This window comes from Monodelphis domestica, chromosome 2, assembly GCF_027887165.1.
Source record: "Monodelphis domestica isolate mMonDom1 chromosome 2, mMonDom1.pri, whole genome shotgun sequence".
NCBI classification, from domain to species: Eukaryota; Metazoa; Chordata; class Mammalia; order Didelphimorphia; family Didelphidae; genus Monodelphis; species Monodelphis domestica.
In genome coordinates this window covers 145,790,479-145,805,287 of record NC_077228.1, presented here as the reverse complement: position 1 = coordinate 145,805,287, position 14,809 = coordinate 145,790,479, and the positions used below count along the sequence as shown (strand labels likewise).

Genomic DNA, 14,809 nt, shown 5'->3' with positions numbered 1-14,809 from the left:
TCCTTGGGAGTACCGCCCAAGCAGGACAGGAATAAATTCAGAGGCAATCCCATGAACTTCCTCTTGGCCTTTCTCCCCTTCCAATGGAGCTCCACTGGGCTCCTCAATGACTATGTCTCTCTCTCCTCTTGACCTTCTCCTTCCCCGAGGCTGTAACCATCTCGGCCTGCATTTCCTATCTTAATCTCCTCCTCCACCTCCTGTTCCTTTGTACTCATACTCTTCTATCAAAGGGAGTATCATAGGGATTGCCTGCCCTATCCAACCATGGACTTGTCCGTGTCTTTCATTTCCACCCTGGTTCTCGGTTCCTACCTCTCCTCGGGTCCCATCACAAAGGTGAGCCCCTTCCCTTGTGGGACCCTGCTGGTCAGGGAAGTCCATTAAGGAAAAACCCCACATTCCAAAACCAGGCAGGTCAAAAACAGACAAAGAAAACTACAGACCAATCTCCTTAATGAACATAGATGCAAAAATCTTAAACAGTATACTAGCAAAAAGACTCTAGCAAGTGATCAGGAGGGTTATTCACTATGACCAGATAGGATTTATACCAGGAATGCAAGGATGGTTCAATATCAGGAAAGCCATCCACATAATTGACCATATTAACAAGCAAACCAACAAAAATCACACGATTATCTCAATAGATAAAGAAAAAGCCTTTGACAAAATGCAAAACTCATTCCTATTGAAAACATTAGAAAGTATAGGAATAGAAGGGTCTTTCCTAAAAATAATAAACAGTATCTATCTAAAACCATCAGCCAACATCATCTGCAATGTGGATAAACTAGAAGCCTTCCCAAAAAGATCAGGAGTGAAACAAGGATGCCCATTATCACCTTTATTATTTAACATTCTACTAGAAACAGTAGCAATTAGAGAAGAAAAAGAAATTGAAGGAATTTCAATTGGCAATGAAGAGACCAAGCTCACTCTTTGCAGATGGTATGATGGTCTACTTAATGAATCCTAGAGAATCAACTAAAAAGCTAGTGGAAATAATTAACAACTTTAGCAAAGTTGCAGGATAAAAAATAAACCCACACAAGTCATCAGCATTTCTATATATCTCCAACACAACTCAGCAACAAGAATTAGAAAGAGAAATTTAGTTTAAAATCACCTTAGACAATATAAAATACTTAGGAATCTATCTGCTGACACAAACACAGGAACTATATGAACACAATTACAAAACACTTTCCACACAATAAAAACTAAATCTAAACAATTGGAAAAACATTGATTGCTCATGGGTAGGACAAGCTAACATAATAAAAATGACCATCCTAATCAAACTTATTTATTTATTTATTTAGTGCCATACCCATCAAACTACCAAAAAAAATTTTTTTACTGAATTAGAAAAAAAATAAAGTTCATTTGGAAGAACAAAAGATCAAGGATATCCAGGGAAATCATGAAAAAAAAAATGCTAAGGAAGGAGGGCTTGCAGTCCCAGATCTCAAAATATACTATAAAGTAGCAGTAATCAAAACAATATGGTAATGGCTAAGAGACAGAAAGGAGGATCAGTGGAATAGACTTGGAGTAAGTGACCTCAGCAAGGCAGTCTATGACAAGTCCAAAGATCCCAGCTTTGAGGACAAAAATCCACTATTTGATAAAAACTGCTGGGAAAATTGGAGGACAGTGTGGGAGAGTTTAGGTTTGGCTCAATACCTCACACCCTACACCAAGATAAACTCAGAATGGGTGAATGACTTGAACATTAGTGGCGATGCAGTGATCCTGAATAACTAGGAGGGATATAGAAGAAAAAAAAACACTATCCACATTCAGAGGAAAAACTGTGGGAGCAGAAACACAGAAGAAAAATAAGTGCTTGATTACGTGGGTTGATGGGCATATGGTTGGGGATGTAGACTCTAAATGAACATCCTGATGCAAACCCCAACATTGAAATAGGTTCTGATCAAGGACACATGTAATACCCAGTGGAATTGTGCGTGGGTTATGGGAAGGGTGGGGGGAATGGAGGGAGGGATAGAATACGATTCTTGTAACCAAGGAATAATGTTCTAAATTGACTAAATAAAATTAAAAAAAAAACTAAACTGACTGAAATGTCCTTCCCTCAGAGCCCTACTACTCTGTACTCCATTAATCTGAGAAATAAATCTGTTATAGGTAATAGGTTCATGAATTATCATGGCCCACACTTTCCCAACCCATTCAATAATATCTTCATTTTTAAAAAGGTTCTCTGGAGCCTGCCAATGCTTGAAAGATATGGTGGGAAAGCCAGCAAAGGAAAATATTTTTGAGAAAGCAGATTTTTCTGCTCTCCTAAAAATATACTATCGATTTCTCCTATTTATGAGACTACTCTGATTTTAAAGTAACCTGTCACAGAACAGTATAATAACAAGCAACAACATATAATAACATATATAATTCTTAGTTAGAACTTAGTTCTTAGATAGAAATTAAATTAATTCAGTGGCCTCTTTTCTTTAACAAAGGAGGGCATAACACTTTAAAGGAAATTTAAGGGATGACATGAGAAAATAGCAGAAACTAAGTAATTATAACCAATATCTTAAAACACCATATTTCCAATACAAATGGATCCAAATTCTCATATACCAATGATAGCAAACTTATGGCACAGGTGCTAAAGATGGCACATAGAGTGCTCTCTGTGGGCACCCTCTCCAACCCCCCCCCCCCCAGTTCCTTAGTTGAGAGGCAAAGGGACTCTGGTGGAGCTGCTTCCCACCCCCTCTCCACCATGCCTGAAGACATTTCTCACATGATCTGCCCCTCTGCTCAGCAACCCAATAGGAGTGCTTCCTCCATCCCCAGACTGGGGTAAGAGGTAAGGGGGTGGGGCACAGCATGGCATGCACTCTCTGGTGAGGGGCTGGCAAGGCACATGGTCTAGGGGGTGGAAGGTGAGGGTCTTGCATTCTGCCTCTAAAAGGTTTGCCATCACTGTCATATAGCCTCTTTTAAAACTTGACAAAAAATCATTACCAGATATATAACCAAATAACTATTTTAATGGTTAATATAGTTTTCACACAAAGATGTTAATTAAATTATCTAAGTAAAATAAAGAGGATTATTATTAATATTTTCTGACGTGGATAAGATATGTACCTAAAACATTAATTAGAACTTGAATTAAGAAGTAGTCAAGAAAAAAATGGTAAACACCAATATATTAATAATGTAATATGCTTAACAAAAGTAACAACCACCCAGACTGACACAATATAAGCCAATATTCAGTCCCACATTCATCCCCTTTACCTGTAAGGGAGGCCACCTTTGCAGCCACCTTTTCTGCAAAGCCAATTCTAGTGTTTAGTCCTGTACCAACTGCAGTGCCTCCAGCAGCTAACTCATATACTCTTGGCATGGCTGCTTTGATTCTGTCCATTCCATATTTTATTTGTTGAACATAAGCACTAAATTCCTTTGAAGATAAAGAAATTAAGGTGAAAACAAATATAAGAGAATACTAAATCTGTTTCAGAGTCCACCCTAATAGCTGAACTAGTTGAATCTTATTTAGGTGATTACTTCAATCAATAAAAAAAATTGGGGGGGGTGGAGGGGTTTGGTTGTTGTTTTTGCATAGTGAAGGGGAGAGGAAAGCGCAAGAATTCTTATATTGCAGAATAAACTGACAAATAAAATTATACAAGATTTCATAATCTAAAATAAAGGGAGCAAAACTAAACCTGACATAGGAAACTAAAAACAAAATGAATAATCTAACAGTTTACATGATTTTGATCTGGAAGAGACCATAGAAATCATTTATTTCAACTATCATTTTATAAATTAGAAAAATGAGGCACTAAAAACAAACTCAGGTCAACTAATTCCAAAATTCAATGTTCTTTCTACTAAATCATAATCTTTTTCTTTATACCTACAAAATTTAATTCTGAACTAAAAGCTTTTAGATTAAACAAGTCATTCAAAAAGTAACAAGCATTTAAGCATTTACAACATGTCAGGCACTCTGCTAGGCATAGGAAATAAATGAAAATCCTTGCCCTCAAGGAGATTATATCTTCTCAAGGAAAATATAAACACATATAAATCCATACACTAATAAATACAAACTAATCTTGGGGCAGAAGAGCAAAACAGCAGAACTGCAATAGCAGTTAGGGGAGAGAGAGTAGAAAAATCATTAAGGATCTTATAAATAAGATGGCTTTGAATTATGAAGAAATGAATGATTCTAAGGAGAAGAGAGAGTACTCCAAGTATGGAGACAGAGCCTGGGACAATTCACTAAATGTATTAAGAAAAAGCAAAAAGTAACTGGCGAGTTTGGGCACAATTTTTAGAGCTAAAAAAGAGGCTAAATAACTACACTAACACCACAACTTGTCATTAGTGGAAAAATAATTAAGTCTGAATTTGCAGTCTTTTTCTTTACTTCCTAAAGATTACTCTATCATATTTTTTTTCCTATCTTGGAACTAACACAGACAAGCATGACTGCTCAATCAGTACTATAATTGACACATAAAATATGACAAGGTCATGGGATGAAGTTCCAAATCCATATGGTAATGACACTAGCTATTTTAACCACATTTCCTGTGCATATATATATATATATATATATATATATATATATATTACAGAGTAATGATACACACAGGATTTTTTTTTAAATGCAGAAAGTATTGTAAGAGCAATCATCTATAAAAAGACTGCTGAATTCCAGAAAAGAAGACAGTGGGATATAATCTCTAAACATAGATAATCATTGAATAAGAAAAATACATTTTAAAGCAGAATAATGGCCTGGAATAGGAATTTTTAATGTAGGCATTTTCAGTATCTGATACACACAAGAAAAATATGTTCTTCACAATCCACTTGATGGATTTCAGTTTAATTAAAGACAACTTTGAAACTTCAGAGATTCATGATTTCATTGGTATGAGTGTATCCTCTAAGAATGGGGATCACACTGTCTACATTTCAGGAGAAAATCCCTCATAAGTCACTACAGTTAAAAATTCACCACCTTTTGGCCAATCTTCAGATAAAGAGCCTCCATGTAGTTAGCTAAACTAGTCCTGGGACAATACACTTGTTGTTTAGTCATTTCAGTCATATCCAACATTTTGTGACCCCATTTGGGTTTTTCTTGACAAAGACACTAGAGTAGGTTGCCATTTCCTTCTCTAGATCATTTTATGTATGAGGAAACCGAGGCAAACAGGATTAAGTGAGTTGCCCCAAGTCACAAACTGGTAAGTATCTGAGGCTACATTTGAACTCAAGAGTCTTCTTGATTCCAGGTCCAACACTCTATCCACTATGCCACCTAGCGGCCAAACATTTAGTGCAACAAACCTGCCAAGAGATTCTGTTAGGTCACCTAACAGAGTCTCTATTCTACTGGTGTAATCTTTGAAAATTCAAATAATTTTAGTCAATCAACAAGCATTTACTCAAGTGATGACTTAAAGTACCATACCCATAATGAGGCATTGGAATAAGACCTTAGATCTCTTTCCGTCTCTGTGTCTCTGTCTCTGTCTCTGTCTCTGTCTCTGTCTCTGTCTCTGTCTCTGTCTCTGTCTCTGTCTCTGTCTCTGTCTCTCTCTCTGTCTCTGTCTCTCTCTCTCTCTCTCTCTCTCTATATATATATATATATAAAACTACTGCTTAGGACCACCTGGCTGATGAGAAAGAAGCACATTAGGAAACATTCATAATTCACATCTACTTCTTCCTTTCCTGTTCCTTCCCTCCTATGAACTTCAAATAGGTAGTTATTGATCTGATACATGATACAGGTAAATATGTGTATATCTATATTTATGTTCTTCCCCATATTAGATTATAAGCTTTTTGAGGGCAGTTACTCAGATCCCAGATCCTGGAGCACAAAGCACGAAGAGACCTCAGAGGAATCATCTGTTCCAACATTTTCATTTTACAGATGAGAAAACTTGGGGATGGAGAAGTTAAATAACCTGCCCATCCAAACCAAGATTCTAACCTCTAAATTATCTTTAAGCTTAGGAATCCATGTTTATACTTCCATATCCCTTATGTCCACCAGGTACCCAGTAAACATCTGTTGATAAATAAAAATAACCAAGCAAATGGGAAAGAGCTTACCCTTTCACATATGAGCAGAATACAAAGTAAAATTTAGCTAGATTAAACAAAATTAAATGTGTGCATTTTGAATCTATTCAGAGAAGGAAGAGATCACAGAAATGCCTCAAATTGCAAATGGATTAATATCTAATAATTTATCAACTGCAAATGTAAAAGCAGAACTCTTTGCCAATGAATTGTACAAATTGTTACAAACCCAGCCTCTGAAACAGTGTTAACTTAAATACAGTGAAAACTAAGCAGTACAAAATAGATTTGTACTTCAACACATTTGCAAATCTCTCCAACTTCAATACATTTTTATTTTCTTGTTGATAAGTCGTTACCTGCCCAAGAGTAAGTGGAACAGCATCCTGTGTATGAGTACGGCCAATTTTAATTATTTGAGCAAACTCTTTGGACTTGGCATCTAGAGCATCATGGAGCTTCTGCAGTCCAGGTAATAATACTTCATGGACCTCTGTTGCAGCAGCAATATGCATGGCTGTGGGGAAACTGTCATTTGAGCTCTGTTTAAAAAAGAAAAAGTTAAAATCAGAGGTGGTGAAAACAATAATTCAAGTATTTCGTTACTAAGGAAATACAAAGTATTACTATTAAAAATCTAAGCCCATCTAGAAATTTACTCACATTCAACTGACCACCTACCAGTAGAAGGAGATCACAACAAAGGAAATAATCTGGTGTGCTGTTCCTCTCACTGTACCATTCACTAGATACAATTCTTTCAATTTCTTTAAATCTCCATCTAATTCAACTTCTTTCCTTTTAACCATCATATCTTCCATCTTAATTAGCTTTGTATTTTAAAATGCCATTATTTTATTGATTTTGTATCAGTAACAGTAATACATCAATAACCAAAAAAAAAAAAAATAGAAATACTTTAAAGAACATGCTCTGCCCCTAAAAATTTACCTAAAATAGCAGTTTCTTAGCCCATTAAACCAAATGACTCAAGAGGAAGAGAAAAAATACTGAAATTGAAAGGGAAGAGTGTGTCATATTTTCCTCCCCTTCTCCCTACCCGCCTCCTGTGTCTCTTTCTGGATTTTATATCTGTTTCAAAAGAAACACAGTAGCTTCTTTTTTAGTAGTATAAAGTAAGGAATAAAAAAAATAATGACTACTTAAATGACAATTTAAAAGAGTCAGAGACTGGACCTTTGATTTCACTGATACAGAAAACTTCCAAAGGAGGTCAGTATTCTTTGCTATTGTGAGAAAAAGTGCTAAGTGATTAGCCCAGAATCAAAGAGCCAGAAAGGGTCAAAGGCATGACTTGAATCCAGATTTTCCTGAGGCTAACTCTCACTTTGGCTGCCTCTGATTTAAAAAAACTAATCTAATTTCATTATGTTTAGAACATCTTCAAGACATTGAATTTTCATGCAAAAGGCATTATCTCTTCCTAAAAATGATTTCTGGATAATCTGAGAAAAATACAATTAAGACTCTTGTTTCTTTTTTATCATATACCTAGGGCATCTTCTTATTAAAAGAAACACAACCTACCTTATTTTTTAAAAGGCTTAATTTTTCCTTTTCCAAAGAATTTAAGCTTTTCTTTGATCTTACAATGAAGGAAAAGAATTGACACTACATACTAACCTGGCTTTTATTGACATGATCGTTAGGATGTACAGGATCCTTGCTTCCCAGTTTTCCTCCTAATATTTCAATTGCTCTATTGCTAATAACTTCATTGACATTCATATTTGTTTGGGTTCCAGATCCAGTCTGCCATACCACAAGAGGAAAATGGTCATTCAATTTACCACCTGCTACCTGTAAAAAGTTTTTAAAAAAATTAAAAATAAACTTAAATGTTAAACATTGTATCTATTTTTCATTCTGTGGCAACTATTTATTTTTAATACTTTTCTTATTTACTCTAAGTAAGTTTATCCTTTTCCTCAACTGCTTTTTATATTGTTCCCCTTGTTTCCCCAACAATGTAATTACTGTTTTATGCACTAAGCCATATATCTTATTCATTAAATATGACTGAAATGATGAGTCTTGTCTTAGTATGTAAGTTCAAAATAAGTAAACTTTGAAACATGCCAATCCAAAAAATCTAAAACAATCTTAGGTTGCATTAACAGAAGTATAGAGTCCAAAAAGTTTGCAGGTAAAATAATAACAATATTGGAACAGTGATTGATAAAGTCAAAGATTTAGCTGTCATGATCAATACAATGATACACAACAATTCCAAAGAACTCATGATGAAAAATGCTTTATACCTCCAGAGAGAGAACTGATAGAATCAGTGCAAAGTGAAGCAAACTGTTTTTCATTATATTTTTCTTGGGGTTTTTGTTGTCATTCTACAATGTTGTTTTTCAACATGGCTAATACAGAAATATGTTTTGTAACACCTCATATGTATAATGGGTATAATGCTGCTTGCCTCCTTAATTTGTAAGAGAACAGTTAGAGGGAGAGAATTCAGAACTAATACTTTTTAAAAAAAGAATATTAAATATAAATAATTTTTAAAATGGAGAATTTGCAGATGAGTCTGGGCTACAAAAGAGGCATTATACACTACTATAAATACAAATATTTAAAATATAAAGACTATTCTTCCTAAATAGTATAATTATTGCGATATTGCAAATTTGAACCAATTCAGGTAAAAAAAATTATTCTTTCTGTATGTAAGGTCTAATCAGTTAAGAGACACCCTGCCTCTTAAGGCTGAGATTAATTTTTTCAGCTCACATAATTTACTTTTAGCTACTAGATTGAGACTCAACAGACATCATCTGGCAGTAGTCATAGTTTCTCTATTGCTATGTATATGGGGGGGGTAGATTAATTTGAGTTTGCATTTATTTTTAAAGGCAAGGAAAAAAGAAATTATCAGTGGAAAAAATATACTGAACTTAAGAGTCACAAAGAGCTCTTGGTTCAAAACCCTGCTCAGACACTTCTTAGCCATGTGACTGGGTCAATCGCTTAACCTCTCTGATATAAGAAAACACTCTGAAACCTCAGTTTCTTCATCTGTAAGAGTGGAATGGCATTAAATTATTGCTGTGAGGAAACCTTTTTGAAAATGATAACATGCAATGTGATTTGTTATCAAAAGTGTAATATCTAGGTAAATTTTTTTTACACTCACCAAGTTCTTAAAGTCAAAGAAAGAAGGTCTGGAGGTTATAAAATAAAAGCTTAACTACATCATCAATGAAAACTATGCCTTGGAAAGAAAAAAAGCAAAACCAAAACATAAAAACCATTTCCTGACCCAGGAAAAAAAAGTCATGTTGTTTTTCTCATTTTATTTTTTCTAAATTTTTACATTTTAACTTTCATCTTCATAGAATAAGGCTCCAAATGGGAATCGCCACCCAATCTATGTAGATTTTTAACAATCATTCAGAGAGTGATATAGATCTGATGATACAAATAAGAAACATTTAGCACTTCCTACCTCATCTGCTGCCTTCACAATGGCACTAGCAATCTTTGGATCAAGGCCATAATCCTGGTTTACTTCAGCAGCTGCCCTCTTGAAGATTCCAAAGGCTTTTATAACTGGGATCTGTAATTACAGATGAGTGTTTCTCAAAATATGCATTGTTTATTGGTTAAACAGGTTTAAAAACTGAGCCCAGTAATAAAATTGGTGTCAAGGTAATCTCAAATATTTAGAAAAGAATGATTGTTGGTATGTAACCAATCACAGATCCCTGTAATGAACTTACTTGTAGAACATACAAAATAGGATTGCCTTTTTTAAAAAAATATAACATATCAGAGGTCCCCTACCTCAAAAGTTGTTTATACACATCAATGGCTGATTGTATCAATACAGTTATTCCCCTCAATGGTACAGAACCCAAATCATTCATCTTTTCACATCCTCGGTGATTCTTGTCTATGTCCTCCCATAAACCCCTCATTGAAGGCATATTCAACATACTGAAAACCCCCTCTTATATCTTTTAATATTTTCTGAAAACTCTGGCTATCAACTCTTCTTTTCATGACATGGCCCACTTCATAGATAACATCTTCTATGCTACTTTTTATGAACAGGTTGTGAAAGGATTATTTTTTATTCCCTTTGTCTATTTTGAGCTAATCAATCAAGAACTAAAAGTACCCCTATTTAACATTTAGTAAGTCACTAAGAGAGTTCACAAGTCACTTACTAGAAAAAAAAAGTTCACACCCTCAAAGGCTACAAGAACTATCCCCCAACTTGGGTACAAACTGGGAGACTGTGATTGATTCCTATGAAGTGGGAGAGAGACAAGAATTGACATGAAAAAGGGGCTATAAAAGGTTAGACCAAGAAGAATTCTTTCCTTCCTTGGCTCTTCAATGGGGACTCACTCTCTCTCTCCTCCCTCTCTCCCCTCCTTCCCCCACCCCCCATCTCTCTGTTGGCACTTTGGTGGGACACTCTCTTCAGCATTAGCTCTGTGCTAATTCAGCATTAGCAATGTGCACTGAAGGTTCTCAGAGGTTTTTCAACGTCTTACAGCTCTTCAGATTTCAGCTTCCTGATTAGGATCTTGGATTCTGTTGAGATTTGCTTTCCGATTCCCACTGGTCTGGAGGCACTAGGATTAGGACTTAGGGTATTTTTAGGTAGGTGATTTTTTTTCTACCTCTTTCATATATTTTCCATTTTAATATCTCTACTTTGCTGTAAATAAAAGCTGCCAACAGTCATTTTGAATTAAGAAGTTATTTTTTTTATAAATGGTAACCACAACAATAATTTTTTGAATTCTTATATTTGTCATACCCATTTTAATTATTACAAGGTCTCTGTTAGAAATATCCTACGGCTTATTCATGCCCAATGTGGACCTCTCTCTTGATGCAGTCCTGAAAGTGGTGTTTCTTATCTTACCCTTGAGTTATGAAACTTTGTCTCATTTCCCATTTTATAGACAGAATCCTTGAAAAAGTCATCTGTCCTTTCTGTCTTTCCTCTCTTACCTCCTGATCACATCTCATCAACCTAAAAACTGTTTTTTTTTTAAATTTCATCTCTCTGCTACAGTGACTCCAAGACAATCATTTCTTAATTTCTAAATTCTATAGGCTTTTTCTCCATTCTTATCGTTCTAGACTTCTTGGTAACTTCTGATGCTATTGGCTCCAATCCTTTCTGAATAGTCTCTCCTCTCTTAGTTTCCACATATCATTACCTGGGAAATTATGGTATTAAAATAACAAGGTTTGTTTGGGAAGCATCCTACGATGGAATGATTGTATAACATCTCACTTCTCTTTCCCCTTAGTTCAGGGTTCAACTCATTGTCCATTTGCAGTGCCTGTCAGAGATGCAAGTATTAAAACTAATTCCACAGACTGCACTTCTAAAATCCACGTCATAGTAATATTAACTCCACATCATCTTTTAAGCAATAGGCTTTCTTTCTTTATTCAATGACCTATTCTGAGTAGCATTTAATTTTTTTTAAGTCCTGTATTATTCTGGTGCTTGATACAATCAATGTATCATCCACAAGAGCATCTGAATGGCTCTACCATTTATAGATGATCTTTTTTCCCCATTTGGCCTCTATTTAAGAGAGCAATTACAGGGGGCAGCGAGGTAGCTTACTGGACTGAGAGCCAGGCTTAGAGACGAGGAGGTCCTAGATTCTAATCTGGCCTCAGATACTTCCTAGCTATGTGACACTGGGCAAGTCACTTAATCCCCATTGCCCATCTCTTACTGCTCTTTTGTCTTAGAACCAATATACAATATAAAATACTGATTCTATGATGGAAGGTAACGGTTTAAAAAAAAAGAGCAATTACAGAGACAAATATATTGAAAAATATACTTGTATTTTATATTTCATTTCATAGGGACAGTCAGGAGGTCTGTGAACTAAGTTTTTTCTATTGTCATACTTACCAAGGACTCTTATAATATAACATGCCCCGAAGACACTATGTCAGGAGAGAGATACATTTTATTCTACCAAGTCAAATAATTTTTTTAGCTCTTGTTGGTCATGAAAAAAACCACATAGTAGAATCTTATAATGTCTACATTTGGGTGGACTCAAGATGTAGCCTGCTACCTGTATCTTAAAGAGATTTTTTTAAAGGGAAAAATGATCTATTTGTATCAGCTTTTTTTGTAGAGGCAAAGAATTGAAAATTGAGAGCATGTCCATCAATTGGGGAATGGCTGAATAAGCTCTGGTATATTATTATAATGGAATACTATTGTGCTATGAGAAATGATGAGAAGGATGATTTCAGAAAAACCTGGAAAGACCAACATGAACTGTTGCAGAGTGAAGTGTGCTAAACCAAAATATTGTACACAGGAATAGCAATATTATATGATGAACAATTGTGAATAACATTGTCATTCTTGGTAGTATAATGATAGAAGACAGTCTCTAAGGATTCATGAGGAAAAATGCCATCCATCTCCAGAGAAAGAACTTTTAGAGTATGAATGCAGACTAAGACATACCGTATTTCATTTTTTCTTCAATTTTTTTGTTTGTTCAAGTTCTCTTCCACAAAATGATTAATATGTAAAGTTTCATATTATTGCACATGTAAAATCTATATCAGATTACTCAGTAACTCGGGAAGGGGGAAGAATGTAGCTCAAATTGCTTTTTAAAAATAATCTGAGAATTATTTTTTTCATGTAATTGAGGAAAAATTAGTAATTTAAAAAAAAGATGTAGCCTGCTGCATAAAATCATTTGTGAAAGGCTGATTGTTCTCATTCTATATGTTCATCAAAGATATCCAAGATGTCTACAGGTCACTCTCAGAAGAATTTAAGATAAGAAAGCAGATAAATATATGTGGGACAAAAATTATCTTTTTGATCATTTTTCCCCAAACATGTTCCTTTTTCAAGTATGTTGAAAATCAATCCCTCAAATGTTTTCAAAAACATTTGCCAGAGAACTTCTTCTAGTTAACTATGGACATACATTGTCCAATCTAGCTGATTTTTCTAACTTTTTTCTAAATGTCGTTTCTATTTTGTCATATGTCTCAGTTTCCCCACCTGTGAAATTAGGATGATAATTGCTCCTATCTCTCAGGACTATTGTGAGGAACAAATGAGATGATATTTGTAAAGCACATTGAAAACTTCAAAGTGCTATGTAAATGCTGGTTTTTCTTATTATTGTGTCATATAGCATATCTAGGACCTTGATATTAGGCCAAATGCTTTCAAACTATTCCAAAATAGCGTTGGCCAGTTCCACTGTCATGATGATGAAAACAGACCATTGTAAAGATGACGATAGATTTGTTTTCGATTTTTATATGTATTATTATCCTTTACTTTTGACTTGGGATGATCTAATTTAATTAGTTTTCAAACAAAGCTCTCTGTCTCATTTTTTCCCTTCATTGTTCTTTAAGTACTGTTTGTCAAGGCAGCATTAGCTATGTAATCTTCTAAAATCTTCTTTCACTTTTTAAACTCTTTCCTTCCGTTTTAGAATCAAAACTAAGCATTGGTTCCAAGGCAGAAGAGTAGTAAGGACTAGGCAACTGGAGTTAATTGACTTGCCTTGAGTCAAGGTCTAAGAAGTCTTGAGGCCATATTTGAACCCACGACTTACCATCTTCAAAACTGGTTTTCTATCCACTGAACCAACACCTGCCCATTTTCAAATGTTTTAAAAATGAACCTGCAATCTAAACTACTTTTTCCCTTGGCTATAATATGTCTCCTCTTGATAAGAATATTTGCTAGCTGAGGTGGTTTGTTAGCCATTTTGTGAACCCTATTATGGTGATTAATTACTTTTCATCAGTTAAATTTCTATAGGAAATAGTGATGAGCAATGGCACTGTCTTTTTCTTTACTCATTTCTCATTTTTTAGCAATAATAGTTTTTTTCAATAGCTTGACTGAATACATTTTAAAACATTTATTAAGAGTTCACTATGGGGGGCAGCTAGGTGGCTCAGTGGATTAAAAGCCAGGCCCAGAGTCTTGGGTTCAAATCAGACTTTCCATACTTCTTAGCTGGGTGATCTAGACAAGTCATTCCATAGACTTGCCCTTGCCACACTTTCTGCTTTATAACCCAATACACAGTTCATTGTGCCAGGCATTGTATTAAGGTTAAGTATAAAAAGGTAAGATAATGTCTGTCCTCAAGAAACTTAGATTATAATAAGAGACAGTCAATCTAGGGGATTGGTTGCCAAGGAAAGAGTTTCAGTCTGCAGGGGTTACAGTGTACTGAAGAAATCCATGGGTGATCTATCAACACATTCTTCTACATGAAGCAATACTATGAGAGTTGATTACTATGCTCAGAGTGAAAGGAGACACAAAGAAGGGGAAAAGAGAAGCAGGGCAAATAACATACAGTCTGCGTGGGTGGCTATAAAGCACTGGGGCAACTTTAAATTGTCCAGTGGTAACTTCTCATGTTTCAGTCTTTTACCTTGCACAGAAAGGATTTTAACATTTAATTTCATCAGTTAATGGTTTAACTGCACATTAACAGATATATTAGGAAGCAGTCATTTCATGAGTCAATTTCATTTTTGTGGTTGTTTGGTGCTCATTGTCAGCTGCTTTCCATTTCTATTCTAGAGGAGGGTATTCATCATGTGTAGACTTGAGACTTCTATAACATAATCTACTAGGTTTTAGTCTCTTTTCTTAACAATAAACATT

At 35.0% G+C, this 14,809-nt stretch overlaps 1 protein-coding gene across 1 annotated transcript in view; it reads right to left on the bottom strand.

The window, feature by feature from the left end:
• The window catches only part of FH (fumarate hydratase), a 38,491-nt gene that overhangs the window by 13,392 nt on the left and 10,290 nt on the right, over positions 1-14,809 (bottom strand). The window contains exons 3-6 of the mRNA XM_001377911.5: positions 9,587-9,697; positions 7,753-7,929; positions 6,468-6,650; positions 3,286-3,451 (exon numbers count right to left, since the gene is read on the bottom strand). Of these exons, the coding sequence (XP_001377948.1) occupies positions 3,286-3,451; positions 6,468-6,650; positions 7,753-7,929; positions 9,587-9,697 (637 nt within the window). The remainder of the gene's footprint in view (positions 1-3,285; positions 3,452-6,467; positions 6,651-7,752; positions 7,930-9,586; positions 9,698-14,809) is intronic.